The 19,263-nt window shown below is 41.7% G+C and overlaps 1 protein-coding gene across 3 annotated transcripts in view; it reads left to right on the top strand.

Annotated features, from left to right (window-relative positions):
* ST8SIA6 (ST8 alpha-N-acetyl-neuraminide alpha-2,8-sialyltransferase 6) overlaps window positions 1-19,036 on the top strand; it is a 56,436-nt gene extending 37,400 nt beyond the window's left edge. For all 3 annotated transcript variants that reach the window (XM_014571733.3, XM_006119495.4, XM_075922463.1), the window contains 4 exons: window positions 3,769-3,881; window positions 5,952-6,044; window positions 8,425-8,897; window positions 16,005-19,036. In XM_014571733.3, coding sequence (XP_014427219.1) covers window positions 3,769-3,881; window positions 5,952-6,044; window positions 8,425-8,897; window positions 16,005-16,012 — 687 coding nt within the window. In that variant the 3' untranslated portion in view covers window positions 16,013-19,036. The remainder of the gene's footprint in view (window positions 1-3,768; window positions 3,882-5,951; window positions 6,045-8,424; window positions 8,898-16,004) is intronic.
* The last annotated feature ends 227 nt before the right edge of the window (window positions 19,037-19,263 follow it).

Below are 19,263 nucleotides of genomic sequence, written 5' to 3'. Positions count from 1 at the left end.
CTCATTTGCATGTGTTGTGATCTAATTTGCATATTTTCTCCCGATCCGCTTTTGCACTAAGGATTTTTGCGCAAAAACAAGCAGTGTGGATGTTTTCTTTTTGCACAAAAAGCCCTTTTTCCACAAGATCCTTATGCCTCAAAAAAGGAGCTATACTGATCTTGCAGGAAAAGGGCTTTTTGTGCAAAAAGAAAATGTCCATACTGCTTGTTTTTGCGCAAAAAACCCTAGTGCAAAAATAGATCGGGAGAAAATATGCAAATTAGATCACAACACATGCAAATGAGCCCCTCAGCATATTTTCTGCTGCAAAAACTGGCAGTGTAGATATAGCCTATATGTTTGACTACTTCTGCTGCATACATTGTGGATTTCTCACCAGCAGCTTGGAATAACATCTCCCTTTGGCAATAGGGCATCACAAGAACAGTTGTGTCCTCCAAAGTGTGGAAGACCTGAAATGAGGAAGAGTCTTTTGCAGCACTAGCCTCCCCCACATGCATGCTCCATATGCCACTTAGTTCTAACATTTTATAGAATAGGCTGTAATTTTAACCTTCCCACTATCTCTTCTGTTCTGTAACTGCGAGTAACCAAGCTGTAGCCAGAGAGAATTTTGGACTGAAGCATTCCCATTATAATACATGTGGGTTCAGTTCAGAAATGTTTCATTTTATGTCCCTGAGATTCCATAAGAATGAATTCTGAGGTCCTCCACTGCACACTGTAAACAGTAACCCTCTGTTTCTTGCCCTGTTTCAGGCCTCTCAACCTCTCCTGCCTGATGCTCATAAGGAACTTGATCCATGGCCCTGTGTATCCTCATGGGCCATTCCAAAGAGAACCTCTTCCATAATGAATTTATGGTCCATGTTCTGGACACAGCAGACCAGCAAGTCCAGTACCAGACATAGACAGATAAAAGCCGGGAATAAAAGTGTGCTGAGGCAGGAGGAAAGGCTGAGGCTTGCCACCCAGGTGGAGGACAGGATTTCAGCGAAGGAGCAAGCACTCGCAAAGCAGTTTCTGAGAGGAACTGCAGCTAATGACAGAGGACAGAGCTCAACAGAGAGAATTGTTTCAACAACTCATCTCCGTTATGGCTGCAGGAGCTTTTTATCCTACTGCCACACCACAGCCTGATCCATCTGCAACTTACTCTCAGGCATATAGTAACTTGGCCAACTCCATTTTGGGATAAGAGACTGGGCAGAGCAACTAAACCCTAATGCAGCCTTTCTTCTGCGACTCATTTCCTGTGGATACTTCCAGTCTTCCTTCCTGCCCTGCCAACGTGTGCAGGAAAAGTGGGAATAAGAAAACGGAATATGGAGCATATAGTGATAGAGTTTGTGCTTTTCATGTTTCCAGCAGTTTTTCTATGGCTTTTTTTTTTAAATGTTCTTTTGCTACTTCTTTTGGGTGTTGTGATGACAGCTGGCCTGTCCAGCAGGGGTTGACTGTTGTGCTGTTTTAATATAAGTTTACAAATAAAGTTTTTTAAGTCCTCAAGAAGTTTATTGCTCCCACTGCACCACATGATACAATCATGAGTTCAGATAATAATGCTAAAAACATGATCAGGTGCAATTATGCATTAGCAAGCAGACACTATTCCTCTATCTGTCAATGTCCAGCAATTCACATTCAAGAAATTCAATATGTAAACCCATGTCCCTCTGCCTCCAATTCGTTAATTATCACATCATTCATAACTACACTGTATGGCACTGATGTCCACCCACCTTCCAAAGCACTAAATGCTCCATTCAAACATTTAACTAGTCCCTTCCTCCTCACACACACATTCATACAGGTACTATTCCCACTCTTCCATTGGGTCACATAACTCCATAATATGAGAACACAAAATATCCTCACTTCTGCCTTGGTACAACAAGCTCCCACAGTGGTGGCTGCACTTCCTGGCTGTGGGCACCAGTTCAGTGACCCCTCACAGCCCATTCAGGGGGAAATGGCTCACTTCTGGCTTCACAAATGTTGTGAAGAGCACAACAAACCACAATAATGGGGACAGCATTGAGTACACGGGCTTCATCACAGGTTTGTAGACATCTCCAACATGAATTTAATCTGCCAAAAGTCCACTCAGCAACCATTGATTGTGTAATTAAATGCAAAAGAGTGTATGCAAGCTCCCCCCAAATAATGGTGGGGACAGTAACTCCATTCATGACAATGCCATTTAGTAAGAATAGTGTTCCCATTTGGTCCAGAAATGTAGACTCCCAAGTGGCTAAAAGTTGCTAACATGAACTCTCCCAAAACAGCCCACCTGGATATTCATAAATTGGCCTGTGTGGCCCACAAGGGTCTGCCTACCAATGAAGCAGCACCTTTTGCAGGTTTTGCACTAGTGCTTCGTGAGGAGAGCATACTATGGGTACAAGAGTCTCATCAGTGGTCCCAGTGCAGTTTGGAAACCCCATTCTTTCCAAGATAGCAATTACTCTGGAATATCTGCAAGGCCTGCCACTCTGGAGGAAATGACACATCTGATTGGCTCACTTACTTCTCACTCACGTTGCCCGCTACCAACTTTTCAACCCCAAACTGGTTGGCAATGAACCTGTAGCAGTTTGGGATAGCCACTTCCAGACAGTTATGGCAACCTGCTTCTGGACCAGCAAGGGTGACCTCAGCTGTGTTTTGTTACACTGAAGGATGAAGGCATGCTGCTCACAGACATCCAAAAGGGTAGCTTGCTTCCTGCAAAAGTTTTGGTTCCACTGCTGGTCATCCCAGGTCTTCATGACAATGTGCTGGTGGCCCTGTGGCAGACATGCTGGTCTACATATGGAGTATCAGTGGCTATGCCAGTTGTACCAAGCAGTATCAGCCAGTGCACTCCTCCTCCTGCTGCTGCTCCATCAGGAAGCTCACATTCAGGTACCTTTGGGTGGGATAGAAAATGCTGCTGAAATGTCCACCAGTGCCTCATGGATGCTTTGCCCGTTTCCTGTCACACAAATGAAAGCACAAGTGAGAGAAGTTCTTCAACAGGCATGTCTTCCATGTTGCTCTTTCCAGTAGCTGAGAACACACAGAACAAAATGCCTGCTCGGCAGGATGTGTCAGCAGACTGTTCAGACATCTGATAGCATGCAACGTGGGCTGTCAAGTTTTCCACAGTACATCCTGGTCGCGGGGCTAGAGTGGCATTATAGGAGGGCCCTTGGGACTCAGGGATATGGTTGGATTGACTCAGGTCTGTGCACATCTCTGGATGCCAGAACTCCAGCTTTGAGCATAGGTTAAAAAGTCTTAATATAGGGTTAAATAACAACGTAGATGCTTAAGTCCAGGATTCCCTAACACAGGTCAGCTGCTTTGAGTCCCACAACCGGGGGCTTACATTGCAGTGTATCCCCACCCCTTAGGGGATACTGTCTATAACCGGAGTATTTTATGGTAAAATGTATCCAATATGTTCTAAGGAAAAGAACAAAGCAAGTTATTTATCTTTTTGTGCATGTTTAGCAATGCAAAATTGTTTCCCCAAAGTATGGAAAGCACAGATAGCAGCTAACAGTCCATTTTTGCTCATTCTACATCTGTTACTTCTGACTGTTCATGGCAGACATATGCTGCATTCTATGTGCGTTCTCTGCTATTTCCTGGAGTTAGCCTAAATTTATAATCTTATTTACATAGTACTGGAAATGCAAAAAAACAAAACAACAACAAAAACCACACACAAACCCAAACTCTGTTCACGCTTTTTTTTTTTTTCATTATTCTTTTCAGTCCCCACCTTTTTTGGGCTATCCTTTTAAGCACTGTGCAGTGGTTGGAAATGGGGGCATTCTGAAAAACTCCAGCTGTGGAGCTGAAATCGATAACTCTGACTTTGTATTTAGGTAAGAGCTGCTAAACACTATTGTGCTAAATCTCTTGAAAGGACTCTGTCAAGCTTGATAGGCCTAAAAGCAAACCTGTGCTATGGCTTGTGGGTGTGCACATGCACCCCATTCCTGTCTCCCCACCTTTCCAGATTGTCTGCCCCATTCTTCAACACAATAGTCAAGGATCCTTTATATTTCACTACTTCAGGTATCTGTGATTTCGGGTCTGGCCCATGTACTGAGGAACTAACGGATTGCCATATTTGGAGCTGGGAAGTCATTCCCTTAAATTAATTTGGCAGAGGTTTTTCACCTTCCTCTGCAACATAAGGCATGAATCATGTAGACGGTGGATTCTCTGCAACTTGAAGTCTTTAAATCATGATTTGAGGTCTTCAGTAATGCAGCCTGAGGTCATGGGTCTGTTACAGGAGTAGGTGGGTGAGGTTCTGTGGCCTGCAATGTGGAGGAGGTTGGACAAGATGATCACAATGATTTCTTGTGGTCCTAGATTGCAGGAGCCTATGAACCTGGGTGTGTTCTAGTTTGGGAGTTGAGTCTCGGTGAAGGTCAGACTTTTGCTTATTGAATGATCATTTAGGGTTGAGGAGTGTTTTTCTTTGGCTCGGGAGAAGAGATTAAAAAAGACAGTGATGTAAGCTCACATTCAATATGTTACAGGCTTGCCTTTGCCTTATAATATTTATCCCAGGCACCTTACCTTTTGTGGGTTTTCTTGGGGAAAATCCCCTAGCTCCCTACCAGCATTTTCAGAAACCTAAGTACCTTTGAAAATCTGCTTTTAAGACCTTAGAGTACTTTTAAAATGTTACCAATTGACATTCAGATTACTATGCAGAGGTATAAAGTTGAACATATGGTTGCATGCATTGTTGGATGGAGACCTTGGACCCAGATATTTAAAGGTATGTAGGCCTTGCACTGCTGAGTGGAACAAGGCCTAGGGACCAGATTTTTAAAGATATTTAGGTGCCTAAAATACATATGGGCACCTAAATAGCTTCTCAAACTCCCAGTGGGAGTTGGGCACCTTGGAACTTTTGACAATCCTTCTAGGCACCTAACTGCTTCTTGAGGTGTCTTTCTGGCCCTGCCTATGGTGCAACTATGAGCAATCCTCCCAACCTGGGCAGCCAGACTTGCAGTAGTAGAGCTCAAACTAGCACATACAAAAACAGCAGTGTGGAAGTTGCAGCTTGGAAGGCAGGTTGGGTTCTCAAGCCCACTTGAGGCCTTGGGTCTGAGGTTGGATGGCAGAGATGCCTAGGGAGTTTCATTGAAGAGTGTGGTAGTGAAATTTTCACTCTGTTCTCCACCAGGCACTTTCCAATGTGCAAGAGAATGACACTCTTGCAGACAGAACTCAGTGCCCGCACCCACCTGCTCTGGATTTTGTCACCTTTCTTATTTTGCATCTAGTGTTCTCAAATAAGCCAAAAAAGAACCCTTCCCGTGTCTAATTTAGATGATTGGCCTAAATAGAAGTGATGAACCTACAAGATGAGATGCTGAACCTAAATTTAGCAGGTGTTTAAGAATGTGTTAGTAAGCATAATTCAGACTCAAACCTTTTCTTTGTTACCTTCAATACATATTGAGTATTTACTATTGACCCAGTAGTTGGAATGAATTAGTAGTTGGACATATTTCCATCTAGTGCCAATTGCATCTTTAGTATTAATCACACTATTTTTAGTTAAACTACAGAAAACCTCAAGAGGAGCTGGATTACTTTATCTTGGATGGAAACAGGGCAGAATATAGTCTAGTGGTTAGAGCAGGGGATCTGGGAAGTGGGACTTCCTGGTTTATTAGTGTCTTGGGTACAGACTCAGATGATTTGAAAAAAATGTGACTGTACCTCAGTGTACTTATCTGTATAATAGGTTAAATAATTATTTTTCAGGCATATTGGAAGGGTTCAGTACTATTTATTTATTTATTTATTAAGTACTAGAGGGAGGTGACCTATAAACATTATGGTACAGTTGTGGGAGCTGCATTAGAATAATGGCAAGGCATTTGTGGTGGGGTTCTATTTAAATAGCTGTTTCTAAACCTCAGGTGTAACCTTCCCCCAACCATAGGAAGCGTTAGCAAAGATGTTGGCAATAAAACCAATCTTGTGACTGTTAATCCAAGCATCATAGCACAGCGGTAAGTATCACCACAATTTTTGTTCCTATGTAATGTTTTAATTGTTTGACATGCTTTAGATTTTGTTACAAAACGTTTGGGATTCATCACGGTGGGCAATGCATTCTGATTACTTCACATTAGGGATTCTTAACTCCCAGGTAAAAAGTAGACTAGTGTGAATGTAAATCTATTAAACAAGTCCAGAGATTATAGTGCCTCTGTTTGCACCCATCCAAGTGATCTAAGCAGGGGCAATAGCAATCATTCTCATTTCAAGTCTATTCTCTAAAACTGGCATTTATAGCAATGACTTAGGAAAGCCCTTAAGCATGTGTCTAAGAAGTCCATCAGTGGGACTTACAGTTAAACATGTGCTCAAGCATTTTCCTGAATTGGAGCCTAAATTTGTATAACACATTGTCCAAACACTAAAGAATGCAAAGCAAAGTAGATCTCCCCTTTTTCTCCAAAGTATTTTGCTTTCCTCCCCTTCTTGGGAAAACAACAACAAAAATCTGATTAGAACTTGCTAATTATCATATAACCTTCAGTTTCACATTGGACCCTTCGCCGATCTAGCTAATGCTTATCTGCCAAATAAATCAGTGTAGTATATTGATATTTATGGTTTAATAATCCTACAGCAGCTTAAGGTCCATCTTCTCTATATTCCTCAAACAGACATGACAGACAAAATTGACTTTAACTTTAAAGTGAGAAGAAAACAATTGAATATGCAGAAATCTGAAGTTTTGTTGTAGCTATGGCAGTCCCAAGACATCAGAGAGAGAAGGTGGGTGAGGTAATATCTTTTATGGGACCAACTTCTCTCTCACCAACAAAAGTTGGGTCAGTAGAAACTACTACCTCCCTATCTTGTCTCTCTAAAAGAAGTTTGTCATTGAATCAGGGAGATAGCTGGATTCTTTGGGATAAATTCTGCTTTGATGCTTTTGCAATCCTTGCTGATATAAATGAAGATGTATTTGTGGATTACACTAGCAGTGAATTTGACCCATTGACTTCAAACTTGTTTTCACTTGCAATGGGGTTGCAAGTGAAAATAAATTTTGGCTCAGAGGTTCAGCATAAGTAAGCAGTTTTGTTGGTGGCAATTGATGCTACAGTGAACCCTCGTTTATCGCGGTAGATAGGTTCCAAACCCGACCGCGATAGCTGAAAATCCGCGAAGTAGGGACACCATATTTAATGGAATTAACGAAATATTTGGGGTCTTCATATATCGCGGCTATTTTCGAAATTTCCGGAAAATCCGCGATATATTTCTTTTATAATATATACATACGTAATGAAAAAAGTCCGCGAAGTCGTGAATCCGCGATGGTCGAACCGCGAAGTAGCGAGGGCTCACTGTATTTATTGTTCTCTGTCTTACTCATGGTGTTCCACTAAGTTTTTATCTCTGTCTTTATTCGGGCAAACTTCCATTGAAGTCAATAGTGTTAATCTTAGTAAGGACTCAATAAAAACTAGTCGGGACTTTGGAATTTGGACATTTCTATGACTTTATTATTCTGAGAAAGCTGTAAGTGCCTTAGAAGGAGGAGAGGGAAAAGGTTGTCTAGAGAACTGCTCTAATTTTAATCACTTTAAATTCTAATTAGCAAGCTAAGTGTGGGATTCTTCCCACAACATTTTAGTTGAAGTTATATCAGCTATTCTGGTATTTTCAAGGTGTTTGCAATACAGATATAAAAACTATGGCAAGGCTGAAATAAAGTCCCAAAGCAAATCCACTTTGATCATTATTCTTATATTGCAGAATTTTGGACACAAGATCTGGCAATTCATTAGAAGTGTTGAGTCAGTGGGAGCTTTAGGTGCTCTCATATTAGAAAATCAGATGAGTCCTATTTAAAAAGCAGCTAAGGTTCTGACTCTGTGAAGACTTAATCATGTGCTTAATTTTAACTCCATGAGGACTATTCACATCCTTAAAGTCAGGCACATGCACAAGTCTTTGCACAGTCTACATTTGCAAAGTAGCTGCCTCACACATGTAGTAACTATTTTGCATTCAGATTTTTATGATGCATGCTAATGTGCAATTTTTAAATGTGTGAGGTTTCTTGTACCTTCCTTTGAAGACATGATCCTGGATGGGGTGGATCACAGGTCTGATTTGGTGTGGCAATTCTTATGAAATTAAGTAAATTGTAATTATTTAATAATTCACATAAGGCCAGATTTTCATAATAGCACATGTAAAACTGTGATCATATCATACACATTTACTATATGAACTGATAAAATGGCAATGACCGAGCTCACAGATTATATGTTCAAGCAGTTGTGAAAATCTGGCCTTTGATAATACTGAATTCAAGCATTTTTTCCTTCTAAAACTGATAAGTTCACTAGGCATTTTATTTGACAGATACAACAAACTGAATGAAAAGAAGGTGACATTTCTGGAGAACATGGCAAGTTATGGAAACGCTTTCCTTTTACTGCCAGCATTTTCCTTCAAAAGCAACACAGCTGCATCTTTCAAAGTATATCACACTCTGCAAGAGTTCAGAGCAAAACAGAGGGCGATATTTTTCCATCCCAGGTATCTGAAAAGTCTTGCCCAGTTCTGGAGAACTAAGGGCGTGAAAGCATATCGATTGTCTTCTGGCTTTATGATTGCAAGTGCTGCTGTTGAACTGTGTGAGAATGTGAAGTTGTATGGCTTCTGGCCTTTCTCTAAAACCACAGAGGAGATGCCAATCAGTCACCACTATTATGACAACCAACTGCCCAAGCCGGGTTTCCATGCAATGCCCAAAGAATACAACCAGATTCTCCAGCTTCATGGGAAGGGCATTCTGAAGCTGCAATTTGGTAAATGTGACTCAGACGAAAAAGGTAGGTCGGATTCCTCAAAGATGAAACACTTCAGTTTAAGTAAGTATCAGGGCATAAGTGCCTTTTCTGCAACCCCGGGTGAGGGGCAGGAAGCTGCTATTCCCCGTATATGCACATTGCTCCCAAAGAGAGGTATGTGTATGAATTAGAAGGGGGATTGACTCCGCTGCAATATACAGTACAATGGAGGTGAAAGATTAGGGTCAGCTCTGACTTCCGCTTCTAAACTGCCAACTTCCAAGGACATATGAAGGACTGGCAGCACCATCCATGATTGCCACAACTCAATCTATCAGTAGTGTTCCATGATCTCAAATACGTGCCTGCCAGTCTTTTGTGTTTTATAATGGATTCCCCAAGGTGTCCTCTTGACTAAAAGAGGGTTAAGACAGACACATTCTGCCACCTGAAAGAGAGAAAAGGTGAGATTCTGGGGCTGCCTAAAACTTTGTACACAGGGGCAGATGAGAGTTTTGGGGGTCCAGGGAAGCACAATTTCGTGGGACCCCCCCTTTGAAGAAAAAAGGTGTCAAATGCACAAATTGAAGGCTATTTTCATTTTAAATGTGAATTGGGTAAATTTGATAGAAACTTAATTTAGTTGGATAATTTTTATTTTCATTATATTGTAAGTCATTCTTAAACAAAATTCTGCATTAATACTTAAACATTTTAATTTGTATTTAAGTTCCCCGCCTGCCTCACTCTTTCTCTTCTCTTCCCCCTCCTGCTTCACTCTCTCTTTCTCTTCTCCTCCTGCCTCACTCTCTCTTTCTCTTCTCCTCCTGCCTCACTCTCTCTTTCTCTTCTCCTCCCCCTCCTGCCTCACTCACTCTGTCTCTCCCCTCCTCCTGCCTCTCTCTCTCTTATTTCTCCTTCTGCCTCACTCTTTTTCTCTTCTCTTCTCCCTCCTGCCTCACTCTCTCTTTCCCTTCTCCTCCCCCTCCTGCCTCACTCTCTCTTTCTCTTCTCCTCCTCCTCCTGCCTCACTCTCTCTTTCTCTTCTCCTTAGTCCTCCCCCTCCTGCCTCTCACTCATGAAGCCCAAACAGCCATTTGGGCCCTGCATGGTGTCCCGGCTGAGCGGCGCAGAACTCAGCAAAGCGCCATGGCGGGAGGAGAAGGGGGTGGGGCAGTGATGTACATGGCCAGGGGGTGGGACCTGGAGCCCCCTGGCTGTGTACATCACCGCCCCTTCACCTCCCGCCATGGTGCTCGGCTAAGTTCTGCGCCGCTCAGCCGGGACACCACGCGGGAGCAAGTGGCTCAAGCAGCCGTTTGGGCCCCGCGCGGCAGCTCGGCGCGGGGCCTATTACAGCACGTGGCCCGGGGCAGCCGCCCCACTTGTCCTGCCCTATATCCGCCGCTGTTTGTACGCTGTTCCAACAGTTTTCAGGGCCATACAAGGGAGAAGATCAGAAAAAGAAGGAAATGGCAGGTGTATACAACTTTGTGTCCTCCCACTTACATGTCCCTAAATATAGTGATTATGCCAGGTTGGCACAAGAAGCAGAAATTGCTACAGTTCTCTGTGTTGGTGCAGTTCTGGTTTGAAGAGTAGCCAGTTGACAAAAGTGGAGACGCTGTTGCAGATTACAAGAGCTCTTGGGGCTACTGTAAATTACTTTGGGGTCTACACTGGCCCACAGCACACCCCAGAAGCAGAGAGACATGAAGCACTGTACTCGTTATCTGGGCTGAATCATCTTTGTTCTGTACCCCCTAAGAAATGCAGCACAGATCTTGAGGCAATTTACAGAGAGCAAATAACAGTTGATTGTGGAAAGATTAGTTTGGTTGCGATATTCTTCTGACCTGCTGGTGAAACACAACTTGTCAAGATTGCTGTTTGCACATCCTTCAGCTACATCAAAATTTCCAGTTCAGCATCTAGTATTGTTGCTCACTATCACTCTCCAAAATTACTCCAGTCACTAGGACTTTGGCTCTATATAAGACATGAGTTCAAACACTAATAAATGGGTTACCATGAGACATAACTTTTAATTGGACTGGTATAATTTTCTGTGGCATTTTTCAAGTTATATAAAAGACTATCCAGTCCAACAAGCTGAAAGTTCAAAAAATAAAAAATACTTTTCTTCTGGTTTGACTGTGAAATGAATTTCAAAATAGTTGTCCATGCTATTTAGAAAAAAAACATACTTTCAATATATATATTTCACAGTTGATTTATATTTTTAAGAGAAGGCTGCTTTTTAAATGTTCAGACTGATGGGCCAAGTCAAATAATCACAATTTTCTTCCAATGGTTTCAAATCTTCTTATGTTCAAAAGAATGAAACAGAATGAGAATTGCTTATGCATAACATTACATACTGAATAGAATGGGAGGATGAGGAGGAATATGCTTGCACACACACACACATGACCAGCTTATATTTTTTAACTGTAAAAAGGAACAGCATATAGGGAATGTTGAAAAATACATCATGTATTTCTTAGTCACACATGCAGTTGCTATGCTTTTTACATCCTGCAGTTTCCACTGTTTGCTCTTCATATAATATTAATCATGATAACTATGCCATATAACTTTAATTATAGTAACTATGCCAGCTAGGAAAATGAATAGGAAGCCATTTATGAATTTTTCATCAGAATGAAGCACATAGTAATCACAAAAAAAGCTTAAGCATGTATATGGGTGAATTAAACACTGTGAATGCTTGACAGATTGAGGAGCTGAAAACCATTTTTGTGGCCAGATTTGTTCAGCAAACTGCAAAAAACAATCTGAGGAGAATTGTACTGCCCTAATACTAAAACTTTTTGAATTAATGGTTTGTATTTCCAAAAGAATAGAATGTAGTCCTTTAAAAACAAAGAAGTGGAATTTTTTATTAAGATGTACTGTTCTACCAGTATTATTAGAGAGAACTGACATTTTTAATTAAGTTTTTCATTAATGCTTTTTGAAATCTGATGTTTTCACAATTTTTTAAAAAAAATTCCACTCTCTAGTGAGCACAAGAACTAGGTCTGGGTCTGTCTCATGAATGTGTGTGCAACTGGGACAGTTTCCTTAGACTCCCCTTTCTCTTTGGGGCTCCCACAGAGGTGTCAGCCATAATCTTGCCCAAAGCATTGTCCGTCTGCAGCTGTAAATGAGCACCATTTCATTGGCTTCAGTCGAGTTCAATACTGTAACAAAGTGGCAGGATTCTTTTGTTGACCCATCCTTTTAGCAGGTGTCAGACCACTGCAGAGAGATGGAAAATGATTCCTGAAGAATCCTTGCAGAAGGTGTGGTCTGTTGACTCCACCCTCGTGATAAGAAAAGTGTTTTTTTAAAGAGAGAAAACTATGGTTTGGATTACTGATGCAATGTCAAGGAAACCCTAAGAGTGGCCAGGAAGAACGCTTAGCCTGAGGCTTACATTAATTATTATGGGGTGGGGCTGGGATGAGGGGTTCAGTATGCAGGCTGCCCCAGGAAGAGAGGACAACCCCAGCCCGCTCTCACTGTAGCTGCTTGAGGCCATGTAAAAAGTGCCTGTCAAAGATTACTGCAGCTGCAGTGGGTACAGCTGAGGGAGGTGTGCATGTCCCCTGGCTTGGGGACAGACAGACAGACAGACACACGAAGAGACAAACTCTCTCAAATATATAGTAGACAGCTATCCCTTTCTCCACTCCTGCCTCTGATGCCCCATTGGGGTTACAGTTGTCCTAGTCCCCATTTCTGAGGCCTTGTTGCTCCCCTGTGGTCATTCTACAGCCTAATTGTCCCTGATAGCAGAACCCTCCATTTCCATTTTATGAGAAACAATTGCATTCCAGGCATATCCCATTGTCTTGGCAAAACCAGACCCTTATATTGTTTTAAGTTATGTTACGAAGAAGCTGCAAACCAAATTTGGTGGTTCTAGCTCTTATTGTTTAGGAAAAGTTCTTGAACAGAACAAGACCGACAGACAATTCACTCACTCACAGACAACTTTTTCAAATATATAGTAGATTAAATAACTAAGTAGCATTTGTTATGGATCTCTGGTTGAAGAGAGGCTTGTTTGCTCATTGGTTTAACGAGATAAACCTGGAGGATTCAAATAAACATAGGCTATGGGGAAGAAAAATATCTCATTTTCCCATATAGAAATAGCAGGGAGAAGAATCCGCTGGAAGGAAAAAATGTCAAAAGATATATTAATTAGTTTGGCAAAAATCATATTGTTCAGAAGTCTCATTCAAGTGCAGATGCTATCTGGCTAGCAAATCTGCCAGGTGTTCTGCCTGCTAGAAAGAAAGAACAAGGAGACTAACTCCAGATGGAGGACATCTGACACAGCATTAAGCTGCTTCTCACAGAGGTAGCTGGCCAGTCAGAGGCTGAGTTACGGCATATCTACCCTTGCTGTTTAAATTTGGAAAATTCCCTTTTTGCACACAAACTGGGAGTGTCTACACTTGTCAGTGATGTGCAGGTGAAGACACATTCTTGCTGCTTACAGAGTTTTTAGTCTCCACAGTATATCCCACAATGCCTAGGTGACCACTCTATCCAGCAGCTCTGCTGCTCTAATGCCAGGTAAAGAGACATCTGTCTAAGGCAGACTGCCTTTCCCCCTGTAAAGCCCTTGGAACTTTGAAATTCCCTATTTTCTTGGCAAGTGCTCACTTATCTGGCGAGGTGACAACAGCTGAGCTCCTGGAGCTTACTGGTATTTTGGGAGAGGGGGCTATGCAGGGACCCAGAATACCTGAAATCGCTCCCATCCCTCCCAGGGGAGCGCCATTGTGGGATAGCTTCCCTCAGGGCACTGTTCCCATCAGCAATGGAAGTGCTGCAAATGTCAACACCTGTAACCCCAAGTGAGTACACAAACGAGTGCTTTTCCTTTATCAGTTCCCTATCACAGGTGAAACCAACAGTGCAAAAGCTCTGCAAGTGTAGACTTAGCCTTTAGGGATGTAAAATCCAGTTTAATCAATGTTAAATGTTATGTTTAACCAGTTAGCTGCTAAAACAGAGGCGGGTAGGGGCTGCTCTGGCTGGCCTGAAATACTCTGTGTCCACAGTTTGGCATGGCAGGCCCAGCCCTCTCATCTCCCCAGACTGCCGCAGGAGGGGACTGCTCCGATTCATCTGGAGTGTCCCCGGATGCTCTGGCCAGACTGGGGCTGCCTCCAGCAGAAGCTGTTCTCTCTGGGCTGGAGCACCCCATTCCCGCAGCATGGCATGAGGGGCCCGGCCCCACTGCGTGTGGTGTGGTGGGCTGTTCTGGCCAGGTCGGGCCCACCATGGGCAGGAGGCTGTTCTGGCCAGGCCAGGCCCATCTTAGCCCCAGCAGGGATGGAGTGTCCCCTGCCCACAGAGGGTTGTGCCAGCTTGGCTGGGCCTGCTGCACTGTGCCATGAGCCCAGCTGGGCTGCAACAGCCCCTTGCGCATGGCAGGAGGAGGGCTGCTCCAACCTAGCCAGGCTGCCAGTTAACCGTAACCAGTAAGCATCACCTAGTAAGGGTGATGCTTACTGGTTAACAAGTTAACTAGTTAACCATTCATATTACTAATCGCCTTAGAGTGAAGCAGGGAGAACTCAGCCACCTCAGAGGCCGGAGGAGGAGCAGTGGCTACACAAGTTAATATTCCTGTGCTGCTGTCAGGGGAGCAAAAAGAGGAGGGATTGTGCAGAACAGTGGAGCTGCTCCTTGGAGAGGAAGGAGATGGGTGCAGTGGATGCTAGTGAAGCCTCGGCAGGAAGGGCCAGGGAGAAAGGTATGGCTGAACATGCATTTATCTGAGCCTCAGTTTGAATATCTGAGGTCAGTGGTGAATGTGGTGCTTAGTAATTGAGGCTGAGCTATTCAGCTATTTTCAGCTGATCCAAAAGAGTTCTGTTGAAAAAGCAAGCAATAATGTGACTTTCCAGCCAAGCCAGAGAAGGCTATGTAGGAACTTCTGGACTCACGCAACCTCAGCGGCAGCTGCCTCATGTAAGTCCTGATCCAGGATAGCACTTAGTCATGTGCTTAACATTTAGCTCATGAGCAGACTCATTGAAATTAGTGGAACTAGTCACACACTTAGGGTGTGTCTAGGCTACAGAGTTTTGTCGACAAAAGTGGACTTTTGTCGACAAAACTATTCCTGCGTCTACACTACCGCTGAGTTCTGTCGACATAACGTTGACAGAACTCAGCAGTTTTGTCGACGCTGGTAAACCTCATTTTACGAGGCATAACGCCTTCTGTCGACAGAGTTCTGTCGACAGAAGGTGTTATTGCATGTAGGGTTGTGCCTAGACTACAGAGTTTTGTCAACAAAGCAGCTTGCTTTGTCGACAGAACTGAATGTAGTCTAGATGCTCTTTGTCGACAGAAGCTTTGTCGACAGTATCTGTTGACAAAACTTCTGTTGACAAAACCCTGTAGTCTAGACGTCCCCTTAAAGTTTTGCATGTGCCAAAGTGAATGCTGGGTCTGGGTCACAATGGGAATGATAAAGCTGGTGAAGATAAATTGTTCTTGTCTAATTAGCAAGCCTCGGAATCTCAGAATAGATATAATGGGCCTGAAATTGCAAATGGAAATCAAATGTTATTTACAATTAATTTCTGCTAACTGTAATCAGGAAGGGGGGGGACCATATTCTAGAAGAAATGCAAGCCCCCCCAAATGCTAACATTTTCTCTACAGCCATTTGATATTTATATCTGAACTTTCTGTGTCTTTTCCCCATCCATATACTGACAAGCCTGACCCTGTGTAGCTGATAAGAGCTGCTGAGGGCATGCTACAAGGTTACCTAAATGTAAGCACTGCTGAATAGTAATTACTGGAGATGGTGTAGTCAGCACAGAGCCCTCCCCTAAAGAGAACAGATGTTTGAAGTCGATAGCTCACTATCAGTCCTTTTCACACCCCGAGGATTTTGTGAGCCTATGATGTTACAGAACAAATGTCAGAGAGAGACTCAAGTCTAACATATAACTGAATACAGATGTGCAAGGCAAAACACATAAATGTAAGTTTAAGTTATAAGAATTGTAAAAATTGTCTCATCTAAATCTAATAGTTTTAATTTAATAGTTTGCTTACGTACAAGAAACAGTAATACATGTTGTTGTTTTGTTTTAATTCCAGGGTGGTGAGTCCAACAAAGGGAAATTGTGTATATCTCAGAAGTTTGGTATTGGATTTGATATGATGTTGTTTTGTGAGCATTAAACTGCACTATTATTATTTGGAAACATTTTAGCTGTAAAGGAAAAAGTAAATGATTTCTGACGTTGTAATTGCTACATTTGTTAACTGCTTGTAATCAAAATTGTTTATGCAAACAAAATGTATCTGGAAAATCTTTGAAACTCCTAATTATTGGTTAAACTTAAAGCACAACCTCAAGATGGTTCCACAATGTGACATTTGTAATGTTTTGCTTGTTAAGTTGTTATACTTTTAAAATGTTTTGGTGTACAGATTACTATTTTTGGCCATTTCACACAAGATGAACAGAAGTGTATATTTATCAGCTCCACAGTGTGACATGTGTTGTTTGGTAGTGAACTTTTTCCACTGAAAGCCTTTATCCTGCAAATTACTCCACTAAGTGGAGTAATTATTGCAAGAAATATGTCATTGTGATTGTGCCCGCACTAGGGAGTTATACTACCTGTTATTTCCGCTGAGTACACAAACCCTTGCCCATGTGTTTAATTGTATACAATGAGCAGCCTCATTGATGTAGTGGGTACTTGTATGCATGGGTACTAGTCTTTGCTGGATCAGAGGCCTGTGATTTTTTTGTAAACCACACATTAGTGAATTGTATTCTGGGTTCAATTCAACTTCTGCTAAGGACAGTGGGCTAGATTATATGCTGTGCCTCCAAGAACCCAGGTATGCACCCTGCTCCCCCCACCTATGGGCATTTCTCCTCCACTCTAGATGCACATTCCTGTCAGTATACAAAATGGACTCGTCAGCCAAAGAAACCAATGGCAAAACTGTGGTCACCCTTCACATTTATTCCTGCAGCCAACTGACATCCAGGCATAGAACCTACTAAGGTGTTAGGACAGCTGAGGCATTCCATTAAGACTCTTCCAGTGTCCTTCCCCCTTCCACGTTCCCTATGACAGGGATTGCAGTGGGGGTAGAGTTGTATATGGTCAGCCCCACCCTAGTCCTGTGCTGTAGCAGTTCTCCCTCAGCCCCTTGTGACTTCTGTAAGGGGTCGACAAACACCAATGGAGAAGCATAGAGGGACCAGAACAAAAGCAAAGATGGTCTTAATGGAAAGATCCTTATTAACTTTGCTGAGAGTTGAGCTGGCCTTTTGTTCCTGTGCTTTTCATTCACAGGAAGTGATGTTCCTTTGCACATTATTATTCATAGATTTTAATATAGAATAAAATTAAGATAATATAAGAAAATTCTAATTACTCTTTTCTGCTACCAGCAGAATCTCTGTGGCCGCTTGGAGAATCTATTGAATGATCAGATCATATATAGAATTTCTTTCTTATTCTTTGTACATATTGAGCTAAATCTCAACTACTAGATTCCTAAACATCCTCTTTAACCATATAACACTATTTTTTTCACTCTACATTCAATTAAACAACGTTAAATATGCCATTGAACTTAGCTGTAAGCAAAGTATTGGGGGAAAAAGGACTAACTTTATTTAAAGTGAATGTAAACAAAAATACTGTTTTCTCATTATATTTTATCTGTTACAGAAATATTCCTACATTCCTGTGAAAGTGTATTTAATGTATTGGTAATTTACACGTTTTATATGTGTGTTTTTATAACTGCTTTATATTTGGCCTTTTATTTATATTCTATGTTAATTATATCAAATACCTAATCAAATTAAGTTATTATTCATTAAATTTCATTAGAATGAGCCAGGGAAGCTACAAAATATTACCAGAAAAAGTGATGCAGCTCCATGGTAGAATTTTGAGACTATCACATTGAATTCTCCATTAACAACTAATTCTTCACCTGTAATTTTGAATAATTGCTTCCTGGATTTATTTCCTCTAGAGAAGTCAAAGCAGGTAAAGACCTATGTTGCACCAAGAGACTTCATTGTCTTAATGGTTTCAAAAGTGAGAGAATCTTTCCTCTGTTTGCCTTTATTGTGGCTCAGCCAATTTACTGCAGATTGATCCAATACAAAACGCTTATGTGTAGATATAGTAAGAGACGGATTTTAAAACCTAGCCTCCCACTGTGCAAGGACAATTTGTAGGTTCAAATAATGTCACCTGCGATCCTGAGCATCTGAGTGCAACCCTGCAGCCCCTCTCCTGAGTTCACACAGTGTGAATTGGGCCTGTAGACAATTGCAAAACTGGCAGGTGCAAAATCATGTAAATTGAGACACTGACTGAAGCAGATTTAGGAGTTAAGCTTCTTTACAGACCATCCTACTTTTGTTTTAGTCCATTTGTTACAAATAAAGGGAGAAGAGTAAATGGGGAGATTCTAAACTACATGACAGTTTATAAGGTTATAAATGAACATACATTTTAATTTTAAAAATAAATTCTATTCATCATAACACATAACTATGGTCTCACAAATATTTAAAACTTGTGTTCCTTGCCTGAGGTTTCATTCAGTGTCTCCAAAATGTATATTTGTTTGGGCTCACTTTTATTCTGTTTCTTTTATATGTGAATATCACTGTAGTTATTACACATCCTTTGGGCTGTTATTACTGTGCATTCCACCAGAAAAAAAATGATGCTGAAACCGTCAGCTTTGCAAATGTTATTTCCAAAACTGTCTCTTAAAAATTGATCACTGCACATTTTTATGCTTTAAGATATAAACTTGCTATTGTCTCACACATTACAATATTACAGTATAGTATGTAAATGTCCCTTTGCAGAATTTAGGAGGAGGCATTAAATGCTCCTCTACTGTACATGTGCATCAATACATGCTTTTATTACAGGAAACTGGGTGCAGTTGTAGAGATGTCAGTCGGTTGATTTAAATTTATACTTTGTTTTATGTTTTTAAGTGCCTAATGATTTTATGTCACAAACACGTTGGTTTCACTGTTATGATGCATTCTTACAACACTGAACTAGTTCCATATTGTTCAGTAATGGAATTTTTTGCAATTTCTGTTTGGAAATAAAGACTTATTAGACATCTCTGTGGGCTTCTTTTTATGGTTAAGATTTAACTATTAAAATACACATTTCAGTTAGATTGGGGTGGGCAATAAAATGGCAGAGGTTTGCCAGGGCTAGCCGCTAGCAGGCTACTGTCACTGTTAACTGTACCTCTGCAGGTACCAGTAATTGCAGCTCCCGTTGGTGGTGGATTGCCATTCCCAGCTACTGGGAGCCTCAGGAAGTGGTGCAGATTGGGA

The sequence above is a fragment of the Pelodiscus sinensis genome, chromosome 2 (assembly GCF_049634645.1).
Source record: "Pelodiscus sinensis isolate JC-2024 chromosome 2, ASM4963464v1, whole genome shotgun sequence".
NCBI classification, from domain to species: Eukaryota; Metazoa; Chordata; order Testudines; family Trionychidae; genus Pelodiscus; species Pelodiscus sinensis.
This window is presented reverse-complemented; position numbering and strand designations above follow the sequence as displayed.